Consider the following 23,566-nt stretch of genomic DNA (forward strand, 5'->3'; position numbering starts at 1 on the left):
GAAAGAACAGAGAGCCAGGAGCCCACAGGCCTGCTTCCAACCAGCTTCTCCATTCCTTGCCTGTACTGCCTTGGACAAGCTGCTTAACCTAACAGAGTTTTCTTCTCTGTGAAATGGCAGTAATTTTAACTACTTCATATGTTGTGAGTATTAAATAAGATATAATATGTAGTAGGTGTGGTACCTGGCACATAGTAGATGCCCAGTAAATATCATCACTTTTTAAAACAAAAAATGGGTAAAATCATGGCAGTAGTAAGTACTACAAAGAGAGTCATGTGCTGAGAGCATCAAGGCGGGGTTTGACCTGGTTGGGCAAGTCAGGGAAGACTGCTGAAGGACAAGCAGGAGTTAACATGGCAAAGACAGCAGGGAACTCTGTTCAGGTGGGGGAACAGCATGCTACAAAGGCCACATGACAGGAGGGACTGTGACCTGTTGGAAGAACTGAAAGAAGCCAGTGGTGCATAAAGGAGAGGGTGTGGAAGGACCCTGGAGGAAGGAGGGGGTGGCAAACTTGGCCAGGAAGATTTTGTTCTTTATTCTAAGGTCAATGGGAAGCCATTAGAAGATCTGAAATAAAGAAGCAGAATCAGGTTTATGTGTTTTAAAGATTACTCTGGTTGCAGGGCTGAAAACAAACCAGAGAGGAGCAGGAAGAGATCCTGGGAGACTACTGCAGTGATCCAGGCAAGCTGGAGGCGGCGTGTGCCAGGATGGCGATGGAGATGGAGAGAAATGACAAATGTAAGGGAAATTTGGGAAGCAAAATCAACAGAGCTTCATGATAGACTGGACTTGGGAGGTGGGAGTAAGGGAGAAGGGGTGTCAAGGATGGTCCCCAGGTTTCTGGCTTGTGCAGCTGAGTGGATGCTGCTGCCATTCACTGAGTCAGGAAACCATGGAAGAGGAGCAGGTTTGAATGTGCCGAGACTGAAGTTTAAATGATTTCTAGGTGGTTGCATGGGTCTAGAGCTTAAGAGTTGTGAGCTCAGAGATTTGGGGGTTCTCGGCTCACTGCCATGGCTTCTGTTGCTCACCATTCTGGGTTCTGGCCTCTAAACTCTCGACAGGTCAGTGCCTATCTTAAAGCGAGGTCACAGTGGTCTGACTTACGTAGGTTTCAGCAGGACTCAGATCTGTGACCTGGACCCCAAAGGCCTATTAATTCAATCTAATGAAATTATCTTTATTGTTATCCTCATTATCCAGTTGGCTCATTTTGTGAATATTATCAACCAAGATCCAAGGGTCTTTATTTCACATGAACTGCCATCAGGATGGGTCTGCCTTTCCCAATACTTGCAACTGATTTTTTTTTTCTTTCCAACCAAATTTAAACTCTTAGTTAAATGCTCTCTTGGTGGCTATGGCTCATCCTTCCAAGTCTGAGGTAATTTAGGCTCTTGGTTCTGGCTCCCAGCCAAACACCTCACACCTATTGGGTCATTTGCACGCTTAATCAGCCTGATCCAAGGATTCTCCACCTGGATCCTTGGGGAGGAGAGTGTTGTAGAATTTGGGCAAAAAAAAAAAATTATACCTCTATTTTTATTAACCTCTAACTGAAATTTAGCATTTCCTCCAACTATGAATATGAGCAAACTCCCAGTAATATTAGCAGTACCTGTGGCTTGTCACTAATAGACACCACAGCTATTTTCACATCCCACTACAGTTGTTGTAGAAATCTCAGAATATCATTTATGCTCATTACTATTGGAAATGACAGTAGTTATTATACCTGCTACTAGATCTTGTTATAAAACATATTTAAAAGAAGCATGTTACTATATCATAATTTTTTAAACATTTTGGTAAACTCTTGATTTCTTCTATAATCCTATATATACATATTTTTTTAATGGGTTTTAAAATGTAATTCTGAAGAGGAATCAGTAGACCTATCCCAACTACCAAAGGAGTCCATGGATCAGACAAGGTTAAGACCTCTGGCCTAATCTACCTCCCTCCAGGCTCCTGCAGAGCTCCCCTTGCGTTGACAAGGTTCATGCATTCAGGTGAGACCTGAAGTCCCACAGGCAAGGGCCTGGGTTATGGAGAAACAGAACACTTGCTGGGCAAAATACGTGCTAAGTTGGCGATGGGGAGGTGCGGGGTGGGGGTAGGAGGGTGGAGGGGGTGGCGCAGGAGGCAGATTTTACCAAAACCCCAAGAACCCACTCCCAGCTGTGGAAAACTCAACCTTTATTGTTACCTGCCTAGTGCAGGGGATTAAAATTGCATTGAGCTAGATCCATATATTAGTGTAAAAATCTGTGTCTCTCCCCCCAAAAATGTACAAACCCCAAGTGATTATAGAAAAACCAACGTGAGCTACGATAGAGATGTCCAACCCCAGGGCCACAGGCCGCTGCTCCCTCTTTCCCCCTAATCCCAATATTTATTCCACAGAAACATACAGGCTTCGAGAAGTTCTAGCTCTAACACGGCAGGTGGGAAGTGGGGGCGGCTGGGGTTGGGGGCAGGGATCATCACCCCAGGTCCAGTGTTTCAGAGGATGGAGGAGGGAGAAGCCAAAGCTGAGGACAACTCCAGGAGTAAGCACATCTTTCTCCCTTTCTTGTCCTCCTCACTTCCCAAATTCTCAGCCAGCGGGGTCCAGTGTGTGACGGAAAGAGAGGCCGGGGGGGCCAAAGCCTTCTCTTCAGGAACCAGTGTTGTCCAGTGGGGCCCAGGTGCTCCAATGGGCCATGTCCAGTGTCTGCCCTATATTTGTCCCTGCCCTCCCCCAAGGGATGGCTAGAGGAGGTCAGAGGATCCCATCCACAGGGCCAGCTGGGTGGGCAGTGTGGGCTTCTAGGAGAGGAGCAGGAAGGGGGCATGAGGGCTTGTCTGGCGGAGGGAGGGCGTCAGCTCCGTGGCAGGTCCAGCCCACCTGCGGTCACACTGCCTCTATCAGAGGTGAAGGGCGGTTGGGAGGGGGCATGGAGTGGGGGTGCCGTGAGCTCCTCTTGTTTAGTGCCGCTGGCCTCCCCTGGATCGTCCTGAGGGAGGGGCGGCTGGGTGTTGTGAATCACACTGTGTTGAGTGCATCTTCTGCCAGGAACTGATGCAGTTGGGAGAAGGGTGGTCGCTGCTCAGGCTCCCGGCTCCAGCACCGAAGCATCAGCTCATACAGGCCCAGCGGGCAGGCAGGGGGCCGGGACAGGTACACCTACATTGTGGCAGGGGGATAAAAGGCAGGGAACAAACATTCTTTAGTCCCCAAGATGACAGGCTCTGGCCCTCCGGGACCCCCAGCCCCATGTTCCCTCCCCTCTGCTCTGACCTGCCGGCCCTGGTCCCGGAAGAACTCCCCTGCGTTCTCGATGACTTGCTCGTCGGTGAGCTGCCCAAAGGGCTGGGCCCGGCACAGCATCAGCACCTCCCACAGGGTCACCCCAAAGGCCCACACATCACTCGCGGTCGTGAACTTCCCCTAGTGCAAGGATAAGGTGACAGAGGCAGAGAAGGGCATCAGGCAACACAGACCCTCCTCCCCTGCCCATGGGGAGCCCATGTCCACTCAGCACTTCCCGGCCTGACTCCCTCCCACCCCTCAGCTCCACTCTCCTTAGCTGGCCCTCTTTCCCACTCAGCCTGCTCCTCCCTGGGCTCTGCCTTCCTTCTCCTCTTCTAGCCTGTCCCTCACCTCTTTCCTTTTCCACCCGTCCTGCCCCCATTTTCTGGTCCTGACTCTCTCCCAACTCCTCCCCTTCTATCGCTAGCCTCATCTCTCCCCTCTTGTTCTCTGTCACCCTGACTGCAGCTGTTGTACCCACTCTTGGCTCCTGGGCCCTTTACCATCATGCCACACCTCCCCACTTTTTCTAGTCCCAGGAGCCAGAGGGAACCTTAGAGAGCACTGGTCCAAACCCTCACTTTACAGATGAGGAAACTGCAGTCCAGGGAAGGGAAGTGACTGAAGAGACCACAGAGCAGCCAGTGCTCTCCTGCCCTGCTCTTGGGGCTTCTCACCATGAGGATGCACTCCCAGGCCATCCACCGGATGGGCAGCACCGCCCGGCCTTGCACACGGTAATAGTCCCCAGCGTAGAGGTTCCGGCTCATGCCGAAGTCGGCGATCTTGATGGTGAAATTTTCCCCAACCAGGCAGTTCCTCGTGGCCAGGTCCCGATGCACGAAGTTGAGTGTGGCCAGATAGCGCATGCCCGAGGCAATCTGGGCCGCCACGTGCAACAGCATCGGGTAGCTGAGTAAGGGAGCCCACAGCAGAGGGTCACCAGGGGCAGCCTCAGACTATCCCCACCTCACAGATTCCCAGGAGAGGAAGGGGAGCCCACTCCCCAGAACGGGTTACACCTACTCCCAGTGCAGAGATGGAACGCCCACGTGGAGGCCAAGAGGTAGGTGCCCACTCAATCTTTCTTTGGCTCATCCGCTCCCAGGGAGCTATCTCTTATTATTCTCCCCAATCTGGACTCAAGGGTAGTGGGGGTAAGAGAGGGCAGTGGGATATTCCTGACAGGGGCCAAGTCCTTCTCCACCCTCACCATAGTAATCTCCGGCCTTTCTGCCCCTCAAATCCCTAGATGAATATGGTCACATGTTCCTCATCCCAGGCCCCCTCCTGGAACCTCTACCAGCCTCCTCACCCCATGGTCCCCTCTTTCCCTCCAAGAGACCTCCTTGGGAGCTCTCAGAGAAGGGCCTGGGCAAGCAGGTACCTGATGGTGGGCCCCTGGGCAGCCTCCTCATCCCCAGGAGCCCCCTCAGCCGCCTTGTCCTCTAGCTGGTGGGCGCTGAGGAACTGGTTAAGGTCGCCATTCTCCATGTAATCAGTAATCATGCAGAGGGGGTCATCCTGCACACACACGCCCAGGAGCCGGATGATGTTGGGGTCCTTTAGCCTCGACATGATCTTCACTTCCTTCAGGAAATCGTTCCTGGAAAAGCAGGGAGAAGGTGGCAGGGATGCCGAGGGGCTGCCCTGCACCTTCCCTCCTGCTCGCGTGGACCAGCGCCCCACCTCCCAGCACGCATGCTGCTGACTCACTAGTGATGCAGTGGCCTGGGATGGAAACCTCCTTCCCCAGACACTCCCCCCTGCTGGTCTCTACCACAGTTCTCTCTAGATCGCTCCCTGCTCTTCATGGTCTCCCCTCCCTTTTTCCAGACACCATCCCTGGTCCTCACCTGGCATTCTTGGTGGCATCTGCCCGTAGGATCTTGACAGCTACCAGCAAGGGATGCCCCTTGCGCACATTAAGGGGGAAATCAAGACTGACCAGATCTTGAGGGTTCTCTACCTCACACAGGTGCACCTGGAGAAAGAAGGTCATTTGCTAGGAGGTCACAAGGTTCACCGAGGTCATGGGGTCAATTGGGATAACACAGTCACAGATGACAGGCTCCCGGCCAGGGGGGACGTGTGGGCATGGCGTCAGAGCCCCAGATAGACACTACTGATGGCTGGGCAGGGATCCTCCTTACCTCCCCAAACTGGCCCTCGCCAAGCTTCTCCTTGAAGCGGAGCCGCGACCGAGGAAAATCCACTCTGGGGGGCCCATCCCCAGCCACCCCCGGGGGCAGCGCGGGCACAGCATAGGTGTTGCCCCCGGTGACGCCCTGCAGGGTGACAATGTCAGCCTCGGCATAGTGGGGGACGCTGTTCTGGGGAGGTGGGGGCAAAAGCGGGGCACCCGGCTTCTCAGGCTCCATATAGTCCCCACTGCAGGCTGGAGGGGTGAGGGGAAAGAAGACAGAACGAGGCATCAGGAGCAGCCCAAGAGCCACGGTTCTCACACCCCAGCCTCCCAGGGGCCCCATCTCCCAGGCAGGTGAGAGACTAGGTCTACCCTCCATCTTCCTGGTATTCCACCCACCAACCTCAAACCAGAGAATATGCTAGCAAGGGATGAAAGTTAGCTGTTCCCGAGTTTTCAAGGCAATGGAAATGGTTCAGCGAAGAACGTCATAAGGTCTTATTCTCTAGGGATCCAGCAGAGCCCAAGAGACCATGAAGTAAGTCTTGGCCGGAAGAGGAATTCCTCTACCCACCCTCAGAAGAAGGATGGTCCCAGCCATCCAGCCATCCTCCACTTTCCAAACCCTTGTCCCACTTACACCAGCCCCTCCCACTCACTTAGCTGTTCTATCCCATGCTTTCAGCCTTGGCTCCCCCCTGCCATGGTTACCCAAACCCTCCCTGACCCAACACACCAAGCTCAAAGACAAGCAGAGACAGGGGCACGCAGAGAGGGGAGAGGGGAACAGTTCGTCATGGCCCACACAACAAGGGGTCTACAGACAGAGGAGAGGAAGCAGAGCTGTCCCCTCTTAGCCCAGGGGAAGGGGCGACAATGAGCAACAGCAAGGAGAGGAGCAGCAGACAGAAAGGGCAGGGCGTGAGCCTTCACCTCTGGGACTGCAGAGAGGGGACACATGGGGGGAGAGGGCAAGCACCCAGGGGGAGAGACCCTCCTCCTCGTAGCTCTAGAGAGAGGAGAGAATGAAAGAGGAGTTACAAGAGAACCTGGGGCCGCCACAGCAGCCTCCTCTCTGGCTCTGGAGAGCTGAAGAGATGGGGTGGAAGAGGAGGAGGGGACAGAGGTGAGAACCACTGAGCTCTCTACTCCTCAGCTCCAGGGGAGGCCTTAAAAAGGAGCAAGCAGCAGCAGAGGAGAGCTTAGGGCACAAGAGCTTCCTCCTTGGGAGCTCAGGAGAGCAAAAGAGGCCACAGTGGGGAAAGGAGGGAGTGCAAAGGTGTGAGGACTTTTCCCTGCCCCAGTAGAGGTATGGGGAGCCTGGCAGAGCCCAGGGGCAGAGGGGCTTACCCTGGGTGTTGGTGGGTTTGGCCCAGGCGGGTGTGGGGGGGCCCGGGCCTCGAGGGGGACGGGCGTAAGTGGCCAGAAGGAGGCGGTAGGCCGGATTGGAGAGCAGCAACGCTGTCGGGAGAAGGAGGGGGGAGACACGGGGAAGGGATGAGACTCAAGGCTAGACAGACAGGGAGACCCGGAATAGGGCGAGACCAGGGCTATTGGGAACAAATGTACTAAGAGACAGAGACAGGATAAAACAAGGATCGGGAGAGTGCTGGATAGCAGGATGGATAATGAATGGATGGAGAGATGGATAGAGAGATGATGGATGAACAAATAGATGATGGATGGATGATAAACAAATGGTTGGATGGATGGATGATAGATGAATGGTCGGATGGTGGATGGATGGATGGACAGATGGATGAATGGATGAATGGGTATATGAACATAGATGGATGGATAATGACGGTTGGATAGATAGATAGAGAATGGATGGGTGGTTGGATGGATGGATGATGGATGGACGAATGGATGTATGAATATATACAGATGGGTAGATAGACGGATGGATGATGGATGGATGGATGGATGGATGGATGGATGGAATGAACGTGGTGAGTCTAGGAAAAAGGAAGTCAGGAAGACAAAATGAGAGGGCACAACAGAGAAGAGAGAGAGGTGTGTATGGGACACAAAGACAGGATGAGACCACTGGGGATCATGGGTGATACATGGGAAATTCTTGAGGGAGATTATATGGTAGGGATATGGAGTGATATAGAAGGTGGTGACCAGGGGCACAGAAATAAGAAAATAAGTTGAAACTGGGGAAGACAGGAAAAAAAGGGAACGGGAAAGAAGAAAGAAAAGGATACACTAAGAAAACAGGCAGAGAGGATGGAGGTGGGACTGGAACAGGCAGGTCTTACCAGAGCCGTTTGGGACACTGGGAGCAGAGTGGGGTGGATTCCCACGAGGCCGGGGCTCCTGATAAGGGGGTGGCTCTCGAGGGCCCGGGCGGTTGTTGATGAGGATGGTGTCCCCAGGGACAGAGAGATGAACTGTCAGCTCCTCTTCTAATACCCGACGCTCAGCCTTGTCATGGGGAATGGGAAAGGTTAACTGCAGCTACCACTCAGCACACACTTCCCAGCTCTTTGTGAAATGCTACACCCGTGTTCCTTGCTTCAGTCCCTGTAATCATCCCATCGTTGTATCTATTATTAACTCCATTTCACAGGTAAAGAAACAGAGGCTCAAGAGCATTTAAGTGAGTTCCCTGATGTCTTACCATGGGATTCCAACTGAAATCTGACCAGATAATTATGGAATTATCAACTTTAATGTGCATCACCACCACTGGACTCTCGCCCAGAAGACATAGGCGTGGGGTGTGCCAGACTGCTTCTGGTTGCTTCTCTAGCTTCACTCTCTACTTTTTTTCCACCTGGCTTCTGCCCCAAGAGGTTGATCAGTATGGATTGCATCAACAGGCTTGGTTTGGGTTGGCCAAAGAGGAGCCCCAGGAGCAGTTTGGAGGGTAGGCAGAGTGTGAGGTCAGGTGATTATTCTCCCAGCCCCTCCCTGAGGGGTGGACTCAGGCTACTGTGTCCCTGAATCAAAGTCACTGCCCCTCTCAGGGCATCCTCTCCACAGACTCACTCCTCCTGGGTTCCGGTACCTGCTGCCTGCCCTCACCCCACAGGCCCAGGGATGAGGACAGCTACTCTTGTGATTTCCACACACCTGCCCACACCTTCATAAGTCGTCTCTTTACTAAGCCCTCCTCTAATTATTCTAACTAGACTGTGCTCTGTGGTCCCTGCTGGACCCTAACTAATGCAGGAGTCCCAACACACGTTGGCCTCGGCCTGGCCTCACTCTCCACACCCACATCTTGCCCGCCCCTCTCCAGGCTGCCCCATGCCCCCACCCTACTCTGCCCACCTTGCTGAGGAGCCTGCGCCAGTGCAGCCGCCAGAGCATGAGGGCGATGATGAGCAGCAGCAGCAGGATGATGGCCACCAGGCAGCCGATGAGGATGGCAGTCGGGCTCCCCTCGGCCTTGGCCACAGGCTGCTGGCCCCGGGGCTCCAGCTCTGGGGGAGGCAGGAGGGTCAGAACCACAGGAGCCTTCCCACCCAAGCTGGCGGGGGCCCAGGGAGGAACAGGAACATACCCCCAACCCCGAGGAGGCCCCAGGGCTACTCACCCAAGCTGCTGAAGTTGGTGGGAGGTGGGCCAGGTGGCCACCAGGGGGCTGGTGGGAAGGTGCCCCCCAGTGCTGGAGAGGAGTCATTCACAACATCTGGGGAGAAAGAAGAAAAGAAAGGAGGGAGTCAGATAGGGAGGGGGAGCCCAAAGGGAGGCATACCTGCATGAGACCTAGGGAATTCAATTATGGGGTGAGGGAGCAGGAGCAGGGCTGATATTCAGCTTATGCACCAACCAATCAGAAGTGGTGGCGGGAACAGGGTCCTGGAGGGTCCTGGTGTGGTGGATGTTAACGTTTTAGTTGCTGGATTGTGGAGAGATGCAGGACCCCTGGGGAGAGCTCAGTGTGGGGGTTCCTGGGTATCAGGAGGCTTAGAGAAGAGGCTAATTCTCAACCAGCACAGAGTATTTTAATATTTATCAGCCAGCACTGCCATACTGGCTCAATATCGGTCATGCGTGAGGGACTCATAAAGGAAAGACAGAGATAGGTGGGGGAAAGAGGGAGGGAGGGGTTCAAATTATTTTGGGCAGCCCTGCTTTTGAAGTCTTGGGGATGATGGGCAGACGTGGTGCCCGGAGTAGATGTTTTGGGGCGCTGCAGGGTTGGCAATCCCAGAGGCTGGGGACTGGGCATAGACCTGGGGCTTACCAGAGATGAAGGAGATCTCACTGAAGAGTAACCAAGGCCCAGCAAAGAGGAAGCGGCACTGCAGAAAGCGGCCCACCCGGCCGCCCAGGGGCACTGACACAGCCCGGGCTCTGGGGTCCCCCAGGCTGCCCCCGAGGGCGTGGCGCACAGGCTCCCCCTCCCAGGCCATGGCAGGGCCTCGCTTGAAGCAACACTCCACCCCGCCAGGCAGGCGGGCCCCCAGTGTGTGCATGTTGTTGCAGTGGACCTGGGGGGAAGAAGGGAGGGACACAGGGTCAAGACCAGGAGAACCCTACTCTCAGAGCCCTCCCTGGGGGCTGGATACACTCACCTGCATGGCCTGGAAGGCCCTTAGACGGTCAAACTCAAATTCCATCTCCACGTAACCGCTGGGGAAGCTGTGGTTTCTCCATCCCACATAGTCATAGCCCGGCCAGACCCGCAGCTCCTGGCTCTTCCTAAAGTCATCCAGCCCCACCACGCCATCTGCCAGCTGACCCAGACCTCCATACTGCAGCCTGGAGAGGAAGGGGGCCGAGGAAGACGAGGTTGGAAGAGAAGGAAGTATCACCTATCCAGGTGCTCTGCCTCCGCCCCCAGTGGCCTGGCCAGCCTGGCAGCCCTCACCTCCTGCCCCATCCTCACACAGCTCTCTCTTCCCCACCCCCAGGACTATCACGGGGACTTTGCAGTCGCATGCTGCACAAAGGCACCATCTCTAAGGGACACCATTCAATCTACGACGTGTGTATTTATTGTTTCAATGTCCAACAGATGTACGTGTCTTAGCAAAGGGGATGCCTTTTTCTAATCCACAGTGTCGTATGAGCTAGTGGTCACCTTGCTATCCTTCAAGCCTGGTCCTATCTCTTGAGGCCCCACCTAACCCATCCCTCTCGGCAGTTATTCCACCTCATTGCCCAGATGACTTACCCACCTCCCTCCTCCCCCGACTCCATCCTCCCTCCCATCCCAGGCTCCATGTCCTGTAGGGCCCGATTCTTTACCCGCCAACAGTGTGGGTGGTGTGTCCATCGTAGGTGGAGTCATTGAGGTACACGGCCTCAGATAGGTACATCGTCTGCCCCACAGGGGCTGTGTAAGACAGGAGTCCATCTGGGACAGGGTGGGAGACACAGTTTTAGAGGCACGAAGCCTCCGTCCCCCACCCGTGTCAGGCCTGGGCAGGCTTCAGGCCCCTTTCTCATATCCCTCCACAGGCCCATTGGCGTGGAGGAGGGAATGTTGGCCAGCCCCCTCTCACTCAGAGGGAGGGCTTCCAAACGAGCAAGAGGATCCCGGATGCCCCTCTCCCAGGCCCCACTCCCCAGGCCCCAGGCCAGGAAGCGAATTCTCAGGGGGCTGAACGACTCACCCTTCCAGAGGCAGCCATACAGCTCCACTCGCAGACAGACGCTCATGACCCGGTCAGCCCGGGGGTAGAAGCGAACCAGTCGGGCCACCATGGGGGGCCCAAGGTCCTTCAGCACTACTCCCCCAGGGTCCTCGTTACCTAGGATCACCTGTGGGCCAGGAAACGGGGTGGATGGGTGGGAAAGGCTCCAGGTCAGATCCAACTTCCATCACCAGCTGCTCCCTGGCCCACCCCACAGTGGCCACAGAGAGACCCATGAATGTTGGCACTGAGCAAACCAGGCTATGGGGTACAGCCAGGTGTTTGTGCAACGAGGGGCTGCAGCAGAGACTTCTAACACCTCTCAGCCTGGTGGTCTGTCTTCAACCTCCAGGGTCAGCCCTCCCACTCCTTGCCTGGCTCCATCCCTTTGTCTCTAAGCCATTCATGCCATTGTGCCCGGATTCTACCCAGTCCCTCACAGCGCTGTACCCCCGCTTCGGCTTCCCCCTCTTCCTTCCCCCCATTCCCTCTGTTCAGCAGGCGTTGGCTGAGCGCCCACTCTGTGCCAGCCAGGCACGTTCTCGCTGGTGAACATCAGTCCCTCCTGCAGGACTACGTTTCCCGTAGGAGAAACAGCTGTGAAGAACAAGCAGTGGCGTGTGGGGCTGGAGCAGGGGGAGTTGGGCCATCAGAAAAGGCTCTCTGAGGAGGTGACATCTGGGGGGAGAATTGAATGGAGCGAGGGAGAACGTATGGCCATCTGAGGAAGGAGTTTTCCAGGCCCAGAGAATAGCAAGTGAAAATGTCCTAAGGTGTGGGACGAGCCCTAGCTTGCTCCAGGAACAGCAAGAAAACCAATGTGGGCCCGGGGAAGTGAGAACAGGAGAGAGGAGTAAGGAATGCAGGCAAGCGCCAGGGCAGGCTAAGCTCCTGCACCCAGGCGCGAGTGTGGCTTTTGTTCTGGCAGAGCTGAGAGCCAGTGGAGGGCTGGGAGCCAGTTGTGATGCATCTGATTTGCATTTTCTAAGGTACCCTGCATATGGACTCCAGGTGGAAATTTGTCTTCAGGCAGGAAAGGGCAGAAGCAGGGAGAAAGGTTCAGAGACTACTGCGTTCATCTAAGCTGGGGATGGTGGGGGCCTGGCCTAGATTGGTAGAGGTGGAGGTGGTGAGAGTGGTCGGATTCAGGAAATATCATGGCGGTAGAACAGACTGGCCTTGCTGATGCTTTGGAAGTGGGAGGTGCGAGCACAAGAGGAATCAGGGATATCACCTCAGCTACGGCCTGAGCACCTGGGTAAATGGTTCCATTTCCTGAGCTGGAGGATGCTGGAGGAGGAGCAGATTGGGGTGGGAATGAGACTCAAGTTCAGCTAGGAAGCTTATGGTAAGTTTGAGACGCCCATCAGACATCCAGGTGGAAGGTGATCAGGTTAGATAGAGCCGAGGGAGGAGGACCAGGCTGGAAATGGCATAAACTGGAGAGTATTAGTGGATGGGTGGTGTTTAAAGCATAGCAGGAAGAGAGAGGAGCGCCAATCTTCCCTGGGCGCCACCCCTGCCAGCCTCACCTCCTGACCCCAGCGGTCCCTCCAGTCCATCCAGCGGTGGCCGTCCCGGGAGTAGCGCAGCCGGTAGCTGGGGGAGAACTCCTTGCCCAGGCCCCCGGCATGCCGCCCCTGGGTGCCCACCAGAGCCACCAGGTGCAGCCGCCGCAGATCCACCTGCAGGTATTCCTCCTCCTTGGGAAACACTGGCCCTGCGGGGCACCAGGCCCCATCCCCGTCACTGCTCTCCAGCCTGGGAAGGGGTAGGAGGTCACAGGAAACATCTGACCCGAGGTCTGCCTCTGTCTCCAGTATTTTAAGCCCACCACCCAGGACCGTGAGGGTTTCACTGGCATTGGTCCTCTCAGAAGCTTGGGCAAAGGGGTTAGGAGGGCAAGGAGAGGCCCCAGGAGCTCCCTCCAGGGCAGCCCCAGGTGGGCCAGGTACCTGCTGTGGCGAGCAGCAGTGGAGTCCGACCAGGAGCTGGAAGCAGAAATGTCCCCATCTGGGATGGTCCGGTCCTGCATGCCCAGGGCATAGCGGCATTTGGCTGGGTGAATACAGGCATACGGAGGGTCAAGTCCCCCTCTTTGTCTTCCAAGTCCCCTTCATCAGGGGCCCAAGAGCCAGTCTCCTCACCAGGGTCGAAATGTCCCTTCATGTCAGCGTCTCCAGTTGCCACCAAGAGCAGCAGCAGCAGTAAAGATGAGAGGGCCCCTGGCCCCATAGCTCCTGATCCCTCAGGCCTAAGGGGGTGGGGGCAGCATCTCTGCAGGGGACAAAATGGGTGGTGGGCTAAGTTAAAGGGCAATCAGGGAGATGGGTCACAGCCAACAGCAATAGACAGACAGAACGAGCTGCTCTGGGGATAAGAGCAGTAAAATGACAACAACGGTCACTGTTTAGCAGCATCAGCTATATTTTTAGAATGTTTCCCATGTGCCAGACACTGGCTAAACTCTGGTTCCCTCCCCTCCGCCAGGAGCCCAGAATTCTAAGAGAAGGGGGGACCCCAGCACCTTCCAATCTCACTGTCCTCTGTAGCCCTGCTAGGCCCGGTCCGGTCCCTGGACCAGCAGCCTCAGCAACACCTGGGAGCTTGGGAGAAATGCAGAATCTCAGGCCCCACCCTAGACCTGCTGAATCAGAATCTGCATTTTAACACAATCCCCAGGTGATCTGTGCCCATTAAAGTTTGAGAACCTCCACTCTTCTTTACTGGGGCCCAGGCAGCTTGGCACCCCTAAACCACTCCAACTGGCATCTCCTTATGAACCCAGAGATCTACCCTCCCAGCCCCAGCGGCAGGAAAAGCTGTCCTGACCTGTCGTCTTCCCGGAGCTCTGCACTGACTTCCCCAGGCGCTGCAATACTGAGGGACCCCTAGCGCCACCCCTCACACCCGTACCCTGCCCCTGCCATCAGGTCCAAAGCATTCCGTCCCTAGCTCTCCCTGCTCTGCCTTCCGTTCCTAAGACCAGACATCGTGTCCCCCCAGTTCCCACTTTCTGCAGGTGGCTGCCTCTGAAGGAAGAGCCCATGGCTGAGGAGAAGGCTGAGTTGCCTTGGAGATGAGGGCGGGTCTAAAGACAGGGAAGCCAGGTCACCCCAGGAGGTAGGAGGAGTGGGGGGATACTCCCCCATCCCTTTGTCCTCCTCCAGCTGCTCCCATAATGCTCTAGGGCAGGAATGTAAGAGGCAGCTGAGACCCCACAGCTCCCGAAGCAGCAGCTGAGGGGGATGACTGAATGTGGGGAGCACCCAGGTATCAGAAGAGAGCTGGAACCAGAGGCATCATGCCTGGTCCCTTGGGGGTCCAGAGCCCTGCACAGGGGAGCAGACAGCCGGAGTCCCAGGCGGCTGGCCTCAAATTCCTGGGTGCCGCTCTCCACCCCCACCTCTCTCGGGAACAGCGGGGCCCTTGTTCCCCTAAGTAACCTTCATGCCTATGCCAGATGAGTCATCAGAGCCAGACGGAGCAAGAGGAGCCCCGGGCAGAGAGATACAAAGAAGGCAGAGGCTAGGACGCAGGGAAAGACAAAGCGAGAAACACAAAGCAATAGGTAAACAGAGCAGCTCACAAGCGCAGGGCACAGAGCCACACAGAGAAATGCACAGACGTCTGGGGAAATGCATTCTCCAACATCCCAACACCCCATTTCTCTCCACTGGGTCTGACAAGCCCAGAAGACCTATCCCAACCCCACCCCACCCCATTACAGCCAATTACAAGCCAGGGGCTAGGGACACACTGCCCCAGGCCCTTCACCCTCCTCCTCCAACCCCCACCCTGACCCCAGACAACAACACCCACACAGCTCTGTGTATACACACACACACACACACACATACAAATACACGTGGTAAGGCAGGCGAACTTACAGAGCTGGGTGTAAACAGTGAGGCTAGCTGTAGTATGCACACGCGCGCACACACATGCATACACACACACCCCTCTGTGTCTCACAGACTTTCAGAGACAGACACTCGAATATGACATCCACATGAATCCATTACACACACAGACTCCCAACCAAGACAAACACAGCCATGCACACACACAACTCCATCCACACCTCCCATCCCATCACTTAGTGAAGAGCCATCCTCAGACACTTGTGAAGATGGAATGACAGACACCACCTGTGCCTACGATCAGAGGACAGTGTGAGACACACACTCAGGCCCTCAGGCCCAAGACCCCAAGAGAACTGGCGCCCACCTCTAATATACACCATGACCAAGGCAGAGGGAGGTCCAGGGGTGGGGAACGGAAGGAAACTTGAGTAGCTGGAGTGGCAATTAGAAAAAGAGCCATCTCTCCACTTTCCCATACACTCAGCTTTCACCTGTCTCCACAGTCCTGCTGAGTTGAGGGCACACCTGTGTGCTCTCAGCAGCAGTGAGTCTGAGCACCTGACTGGGGCTAGGGGTGGAAGTGCTGGAAAGGAATGTCCAGCCAGCAGGGGACCTGTGGGGTGAAGGCTGGGGGAGGGGGCGGGGAGAGGGACACCGAGGATGGTGCTCCTTATCTTGTGGCAGAACCCACTGACCATCCAGCGCAGATGAGCGGCTGTCACTGGTAGGTTAGGGCGTCAGTTCCTCTCTCTGCTGGGCTGTGGCCAGGCTGCCCAATTGGGAGCTGGATGGGTGGAGGCTTAACAGTAGATGCCCGCAGGGACTGGCCAGGTGAGAGGGCAGGCCCACTTCTCCAGGGGGCGGAGGAGATGTTTCAGTGGGGACACACAGAAGCATCTGTCTTCCATACTGAGTAAAGGGGTTGGGGGGGGGGTCCTTCGTCCAGGCTGGAACACACTGCCTCGGAGGTCAGGAGGTACCCCCCGTTTTCAGACAGTAAGCCAGAGTGCTGGGGAGGCGGGCAGGGACAGACTTAGAGGAGCTGGACAAGCAAGTACAGCCCCGGAACGTCCTGCCTCCGCCGCCGGGCCCTCACCCTCCGCTCGCCGCGCCTCCCCTGGAGCCCCGGGCCGCCGCCCTCGCCCCTCCGCCCGCAGGGGTCCTCCGGCCGCTCTCCCTACCTCGCATTGCTCTTCCCGGCGGACCCAGGAGTCCGGACCCGGAGCGGGGCCTCGGCGGCGGCTGGGCGAGGGAAGGGGGAGACAGAGGGAGCCGGGAGCCGGGAGCGGGAGGCGCCGGCGGGGCTCGGGTGTCGGGAGGCGGCTCCCGAGAGCAGCTGTCGGGGGCCTGTTCCGGGGAGAGGAGCCAGGGCTGGGGCGGCTCGGGCCCAGGCGCCGCCTCCCCCGCGCCCGGCTCCCCCTCCCTTCCTCCTCCCTTTCTCCGCTCCCCCTCCGCCCGCTCGCGGCGCTCGGGCCGCTGCCCTCCCTTCCCCCTCTGGCCCGAGCTGTGCCCGCCGCTCCCACGCCCAGCGCCGCCCTCCGGCCCCGCGCTCCTCGAGGCCCCGCCACGCCCACCCCGCATTCCCCCGCGCGCCCCGGCCTCCCCCAGGTAACCACCCCGCGGTCCCCTCCGTCACCGCCGCCCGCTCGGCGCTACGTGCCCATCCCCCTCCACCTACCCACAGCCCACCCCCCAGGTTCCCCACAAAAGAGAACCGTCAAAGCTGAGGCCCCAGGGGATTAAGGCCTCCCACAAATCCAGGCCCCCAGATGGGATGGTCCCCCTCCCTACTCCCCCCTTTCTAGGCTCAGTTCCTGGAGAGGAAGGTGAAGGGGCCAGCCCCAGGGCACACGAAAGGAGCAGGTTCCCACAGGCCTGGTGCCCAGCCCAGCAGCAGGAGTTGGGATGGGGGAAGGGAGCAGGGCTCACCTGTCCAACCAGCCTCCTCAGACCCACTCTTTTGACCACCAACCTTCGCTTCTCTCTGGCACCGTCTGGGCCTCCCATCCTCTACACCCCAACCTAGATTGCCCCAGAGCCTGAAGGCCAGCCCACTCTCTCCGAGCCCCTCCCTCTCTCTACTTTCACCTTCCAGTACCTTGCCCTAACTCTCCAGGGCCCTCCCCAGTCCTCTCAAGGACCCTGGGGTCCAGACTCCCAGGCCGTGGTTCCCCTGGGGTCCCTGCTCAAGGGCCAGGAGTCCTCCTCAGGGCAGACCTCTCTCAAGCCCAGCCAGCTCTGGCCCTGGTGGGGGTCGGAGGGTCTGACCACTGGCAAGGATAGGCCGGGACACGGTGAGTGGTGGGGAGGAGGAGGATAGAGGCAAAGAGAAAATCAGACAAGAGACCCAGAGAAGATGGGCACAAGGAGGCTAGGCAAACAAACCCAGTGGGAGAGAGAGAGCTGTTGGGTGAGGTGGGCGGATAGAAGAGCTGTGGTGGGAGGTGGTCCACCCAACTCAGCACTACCTGGGCCCCACCACCTCTCTCCACACCCCACACCTGCCAATCACCCGCACAGTAAGATCTCTCACTTCATTGCACTCTCCGCCCCTCTGCACCTCACAGCAGATTATAAACTCACACCCTACGTGCCGTTCCAGACAGCAGTCCCAAGAAAGAAACACGACGTCCCAACCGGACGAGGACACAAAAGCACTACCAGGAAGAGGCTGGCCCTTGGGAGAGGCCAAGGCACACATGGGCACGAACTCCAACCCACGGGTCGGCACACAAACCCAAGGACGCCCCACCTGCTCAGGGGCCCACTAAGCGACAGTCCCGTGGTCGCTCGGAGAACTGCCTCTTCCCACCGTCCCCTCCTACCAAACCCCCAGGGGTCCCCTCAAGTACCTACCCCTCACAGACGGCCGCTGGGGAATCTGGGCCCCAAGAGGCTGGGCAGGGGGTGGAGCCGGGCCGGGGGTGGGGCCAAGGTTTCCCAAGTAACCTCACCTGGGCGGACTCTCGGCCCCTCCTTCCAGGGACTAGGCTCCGGGGAAGCCCTCGGCAGGCGGCCGGCTGTGCTGCAGCCCAACGCCTCAGGAAAGGAGCTGCAGCCCTTCACACCCCGGTGGGACATTCCACACCCCAGGCCCACGCTGATCCGGGCCAGGTGGCATGGCAGTGCCAGACAGAGGGGTCCACTGCAGAGAGTAGGGTTAACCATAAAATCCTGAAACCGTTGCCCCCTTGTCTCCCCCAGGAGAAATTCCTAGCCGGTGATGCCCACCTCGCCCCAGCCCAGGGCTGGAGGAGTGGGAGGGATGCAGGGCTGGGGCCCAGCGGAGTCAAGTGACAGCAGAAAGGGGGCTGGAGCCGGCTGGAATGCGGGGCTCGGAGCCGAGAGAGATTCCCAGGGGCCAGAGAGGGAAATCCCAGCCATCATGGGGCCCCCAGAGCAGTGCCAAAGACCAAGAGCATCCACGCACCCATCCATGGCCCCCAGAGCGCATCCCACATCTCCTGCATCTCTCCCAGCTCCAGTGGCCCCATGTCCTCCTGAGCCCCCAAAGGACTCTCTTCCCCTCCCCCATCCAGGCCCTCCCATCCAGGCTTCCCTCCCCTTCAAGCCAATGGCCTCCTGCTGCCCAGGAAGGAGGGGAGGGAAAACAGCTGAAAAAATGTGAGGAGAGGCACGTAGGAGAGAGCAGCTTCAGGCCTGCAGACCACCCGGCCACTGCAGGGAAGACCAGCAGGACCAGTGAAAGGAAGGATGGACCAGATGGGCCCCACACACACTAGCTGCAGTCCCCTTCCCGGGAGATGCAGCTGCCTCCGGGGCAAACAGACTGGGTCAGCAGCTGGGGGGAGTGAGAATCCACTGGTGGGGGCAGGGTGAGGGGCTGGACAAGGCGCTGGGCATGAGTCAGACCTTGATACCACCAAGTACAAATGGGAAACTGAGGCCCAGGCGTGGAAGGAGGAGGAAGAGATGATGTAGCACTGGGAGAAAGATGAGACTGAGCTCAGCTGTGGATAGTCTGGGGGGTAGAGAAAGATGGGACAATGGTGATGGAACTCAGAGAGACTGGAGATAAACTGAGGCCGAGGCTGAGGGGACCTGGGGGTCAGAGAGAGGAAAGAGAGGGTGGAGACCCAGGGCACACACAGCAAAAGATGGGAAGATTGAGGTTTGGGGAGAAATGGGCTGGACGGAGCCAGTGAACAGGAGTGGAGACAGAGGGGAAAGGGTGAGGACAGTCAGGGAGGGCAGGAAAGTGAAGAGCCCTAAAAGGTGAGCAGACACACCAAAGGGACAAGAAACAGGGTTAAGGGAGAGATGGGGCTGGAGTGAAACTGAAAAGTAGGGGGAGAAGAGGGAGACTGAGGCCCCGGGTTGAAAGGAAGGAACATGGGGGATGAGAAAAGTAAGAGGCTGAGAAATGGGACCACTGAGGGACAGACCAGGGGAGACAGAGGCCAAAGACTGAATCAAACCTGTTTCTGGGCATCAGAACACAGAGGCCCCAGACCTCCCCTTGGGGACATCCTAGGCCCTCAGCCCATTTGCCGCAACTCTATTCCCCATCCTTCCCCTCCTCCTGCCACCGCAATCGCTGTGTTCCCCTCCTCCCACCACACCTCCAGCCTGGACCGCCCGGTCCCTCCCTGTGAGGGCAGGGCCCAGCTCCAGTCCCCACTCCTGCCCTCCTCGTTCAGCTCTGGCTTCCTCCCTCTCACCTCCAGCTCAGGGTTCTCCCGGGTCCCAGTACCCCCAGTCTCAGGCCTTCAGGGTTCCAGGTCTGGGGCTGCCAAGGCTGCCTGGCTTTGTCCGCTCATCCAGGGCCGGGAGCAGCTGCCCCGGCCAGCTGCGGCTGGCTTCAGCGTGACCATGGCAACCCAGCCCCGCTCCCCTCGCCGAGCCTCCCGGCCCCCGCAGAGAGGGAGGGAGCAGCCTGGCCAGGGAGAAAGGGAGAGAAGGCAGAGGACTGTGAAACTGAACCAAAAGGAGACCTCAGACAAAGAGACCCCAGACAAAGGAGATGAAGGCAGGCAGTGTAGGGAGAAAGCAGCCTTGGCTAGCTGTGGCTGAGAACTTAGGCAGCGGGCTTTTGGTCCTGCTGAGGGGGCAGAATCCAGGCAAGAGAGACAGACAGACATGAGGTAGGTGAGGAAGGATTAGAACTGACTGACGACGGTCCTTTGGAGACCTCCTTCTGGTCCCTAACAATTCACTTCCTTCTCTCAGGATTTTGCACTCTAGGGAAAATCAGAATACCAGCTTCTTAGTTGGCTGCCCCCAAAGCATTATATGGAAGGAGTCCCTCTAATTGTACCAGCAGCCATAGGAAGTACCTGAGGCCAGAAGGCACCCTCAGTTTTCAAGAACAACCCCCATTTCAAACATACTCCAACCTGTCACCTCTGAAGTACAAATGTCCTTGTCAGACAAGGTACTCCAATTCTTGATTTGGAAAATATGGTCCCCAAAGCCAAAGGTGACCACTTAGGCTTGGAGGGGGTGGGGCAGGGAGGGAGGTCATAGTGATGCCTCTCACAGCGCTGAGGGGAAGCAGAGTATCAAATGGGGAGGGGAAAAAGCAAAGCTCTGCCTCTAAGAGGAGAGGATTGACATTGCCACTCACCATCTAGCTTCTCTTGCTGCGTCCTACAACATCCGAGTTCCCTCACCAGTGAGACGGAGATAATAACACCTGCCCCAGGAGTCTGCTGGGATGATCATGTGAGATGGCATCTGTAAAGTACAGGCCCTTTTGATGTAGGTAACCATCCAAATTCCACCAACATGATCTCCCTCTGTGGCTTTCTCATGTGTCACTCAGGTCTCTGAGTTCCACCTCCTGATTCATTCCACAGTTATTAAGGGTTTGTGGATGGCACAGCTCTGACAGCAAGAGCTGTGAAAGATACATTGAGGAACACAACCTACTCCTTGTCCTCCAGACAATTACAGTCTAGAGGGGGAGCCAGGCATGTACATGTATGTGTTTATCTATATCTACATCTATATCTATATATCTATATCTATATCTATATCTAATCACAGAACACAGCATGACCCGTGCTATAGTCAGAGCTGGAAGGGGCTGTGGAAATTTGGGGGACGGGTAGACCAGGTCCTCCTGAGGGGGGCCGGGGGAGGAGGCGGTGGGGGTGGTGCGGGACGGGAGGGAGATCCAGGAAGACCTCGTGTGGAAGACTTAGAGCTTGAACTGGGCCTTAAGTCAGACAAAGATTTGCGGAGATGAGGTAAGGCTATTCCTGGCTGAAGAAGCTGAAGAGCAAGGAGGCGTGACCATGGTTATGTGAAAATGCAGCTGTGACAGGAAGACAGGGTCTGCCCACATGAGTAAGCCCAGAGAGGCAGAGTGAGGTGAGGTAATCTCATTGGTAGTTGGGCTTATCCTGAAGGTGAGGAGGAAGGGCCTTCAGGTGTTGAGCTGGGAAATGGCATGATTAGATCCGTGTTATTTTCCAAGTGGTTTCTGGCAGCAGTGTGTTGGATGCAAACGGCTGAGGGGAAGGGAAGAGTTAGTTCTGCCTGTATCCTGTCCACGTCTGCCTGGTGCTTCATGCCAGCCCCCCCGCCAGGAATGCCATGAGGAAATGGTGACATCCTGCAGGAAGGCAGTGCACACGCCAGGTATTTTCCTGGTGTTTTCATCTATCATTTGGTTGTCTCCTCAGGGCCTCTGAGGTGGGTGGGGCAGGGCTCTTTATACAAAGGGTACCAGGCCCAGAGACGTTGAGACTTGCCTTAGATCTGTATCAAGTTGCTACTTCCCACCCAGGACTTCTAGATTCTTCTGCCTCACTCTTCCAAAAGTGCAAGCGGGATCCAGAAGGCCTCTGTGGGACTGGACTAGACTCTGGCCTGGGCCTCTGGAGTCCCGCCCCCCTGGGAAACCCCACCTTCCCTCAGTCTGTTGTGGGCCTCATGGTCCCTGCAATGAACAGGAAGGCCACTGGAGGGCCCTCGCTGCACAGGTGACCAACACTAATTACTGTGGAAAGCTATGAAAGCCTGGAGGGAAAGAGACTCAAGGCTGGACGGGGAAGAGCGCTGGAGGGGTAGACGGGGAGGGAGAAATGAGAAAAGCTGAATGGAAGCTTAGGGCAGATGCAGGGCTCATTAGGGTGAAATATCCTGATAGCCATAGATCAGAAATATTGTTCTTTATAGACAGAATCTTAGAACCTTCACTTTCTCTTGTCTGTTGTCCTTTGCCAAAGCCGGTGGCATTCGCAGCAGACTTTGGCCTCTTCCTGATAATGCTGCTGATTACTGAGCCTTGCCAGGTGCCAGGCTCTGCCCTCAGCACTTTCCCGTGTCACCTCATTCAGCCCTAAGGCAGAAACTGAGGATCAGAGATGTCAAGTAACTTGCCCACAGACACAAACACAGCAACTGGCAAATCCTGGAATTCAAACCGGAGTCTTTTTTACTCCAAAGCCAAAGCTAGCTGGAGGATCTTAGCCACCATTATTCTCCCAACTCTAGGGGTCTGTAGTAAATCCTTATCTCTTCCTTTATAGTCCTTGAAGATCCTCTAACTTCCTTCATCTCCTAATACTGAATACAAATATTCAGTATTAGGAGATGACTACAAGTCATTCTTGTTTGTGTACGAAGAATGTACAGAGATCCAACAGCGGCAAAAGATTTGCTCAAGGTCACGCTGGAAGTCAAGGTCGGTGCTAAGATAGTGTTTTTCAAACTGAGGTCCCTGGCCTCCTGGGGACTCATAAATGCCCCGTGAAACTTATTAAATTCCATGTTTTTGTTTCATTGGGAATTTTCTTAGAAATATTATAAGTGTGTTCTGATCATATGTAATTGATCCCGGCTCTGCATGTGAGTGCCTGCATTCGTCCACGTTTACCTTCTTCTTCAAGTTAGCTCTTTTTTAACTGTCTGGGTTGCATTTGTACCAAGTGGAGTCCAGGGGACATGTACTGACAGAGATTTCTTAGCAATTTGAATAGACACAGGTAGGGAGATAATTGAGTCATCACCAGGTACACGGTGGAATACTGTGTCAATTTCGAAAGAACCTGCATTTAGGCAGTAGGTGTTCATGTTGCCAACAACTTCATTTCAGAAAAACACTATTCATCACACCAAATTACTGTTAGTTTAAATTGCCTTTCTTTTTTGTTTGTGTTTATGGCTACTTTGTTTTGGTTTTATAACTGCTTAAGCACTGAAGCATAAAGAGTTCATGGTTAGCTGTGTTTGCACACATGGTTTGCACACATTTAAGTCAAGTCCATGAGAATTGTATTTCTTCCAAAAAGATCCATAAATTACTCAAATTCTAGCCCTCAGAGAAGGGCTACCTAAACCTGGGCCTGCAGGAGTCTCCGAAGGAAATCTGTGGTGATGCAATCTCTGTTAAAAGCCAAAAATCTCCCCACCATCGAGATCCAGTGCAAGCAAGTTAGAACCTGGGACTTCTGGGCTACTGAGACTGCAGGAGGGGAGGAGTGGTTCAAAAAGTGAGAAGATCATAGGGCAGGAACCTGGGGAAAAGTCCAAGGAGAATTTACATGACAGAACTAAGAACGGAGGTGAGAATTTTTCCCAAATAAGTATACACAAATTTTTGAAGGAAATGGCAGTGTCTAGGAAAACGTTATATGTGCATAATAATTTTACCCAGCAATTCTACCCCTAGGAATTTATC

At 55.9% G+C, this 23,566-nt stretch overlaps 1 protein-coding gene across 6 annotated transcripts; it reads right to left on the reverse strand.

The window, feature by feature from the left end:
• Positions 1 to 2,574: 2,574 nt before the first annotated feature.
• DDR1 (discoidin domain receptor tyrosine kinase 1) lies at positions 2,575 to 19,683 on the reverse strand. Of its 6 annotated transcripts, none has more exons than XM_058554861.1 (19): positions 16,846 to 16,910; positions 16,098 to 16,263; positions 13,198 to 13,327; positions 13,006 to 13,108; positions 12,583 to 12,811; positions 11,030 to 11,177; positions 10,662 to 10,770; positions 9,986 to 10,172; positions 9,655 to 9,901; positions 9,001 to 9,096; positions 8,736 to 8,887; positions 7,718 to 7,883; positions 6,801 to 6,911; positions 5,458 to 5,702; positions 5,161 to 5,288; positions 4,692 to 4,910; positions 3,982 to 4,216; positions 3,293 to 3,442; positions 2,575 to 3,178 (listed from the first exon to the last, which is right to left on the reverse strand). In XM_058554861.1, the coding sequence occupies exons 3-19, from the start codon at positions 13,283 to 13,285 to the stop codon at positions 3,038 to 3,040; spliced, it is 2,754 nt and encodes a 917-aa protein (XP_058410844.1). In that variant the 5' UTR covers positions 13,286 to 13,327; positions 16,098 to 16,263; positions 16,846 to 16,910; the 3' UTR covers positions 2,575 to 3,037. The 6 variants fall into 6 exon arrangements, with proteins under 6 accessions (XP_058410844.1, XP_058410845.1, XP_058410846.1 ...); XM_058554862.1 differs by lacking the exon at positions 16,846 to 16,910 and adding an exon at positions 13,578 to 13,656 and having other exon boundaries at positions 16,098 to 16,296; XM_058554863.1 differs by lacking the exons at positions 16,098 to 16,263; positions 16,846 to 16,910 and adding an exon at positions 19,599 to 19,683.
• Between the last annotated feature and the right edge of the window lie 3,883 nt (positions 19,684 to 23,566).

This window comes from Diceros bicornis, chromosome 14 (assembly GCF_020826845.1).
Source record: "Diceros bicornis minor isolate mBicDic1 chromosome 14, mDicBic1.mat.cur, whole genome shotgun sequence".
Classification (NCBI taxonomy): domain Eukaryota; kingdom Metazoa; phylum Chordata; class Mammalia; order Perissodactyla; family Rhinocerotidae; genus Diceros; species Diceros bicornis.

Coding starts and splice junctions, on each gene's coding strand:
- DDR1 (XM_058554858.1), bottom strand. CDS start 16,923: ATGGGAGGCCCAGACGGTGCCAGAGAGAAGCGAAGGTTGGTGGTCAAA. Junction 11,178..12,582: donor GGGACCGCTGGGGTCAGGAG/GTGAGGCTGGCA, acceptor CCTGGCCCACAG/GTGATCCTAGGTAACGAGGA. Junction 6,912..7,717: donor CAGTGTCCCAAACGGCTCTG/GTAAGACCTGCC, acceptor TTCTCCCGACAG/CGTTGCTGCTCTCCAATCCG.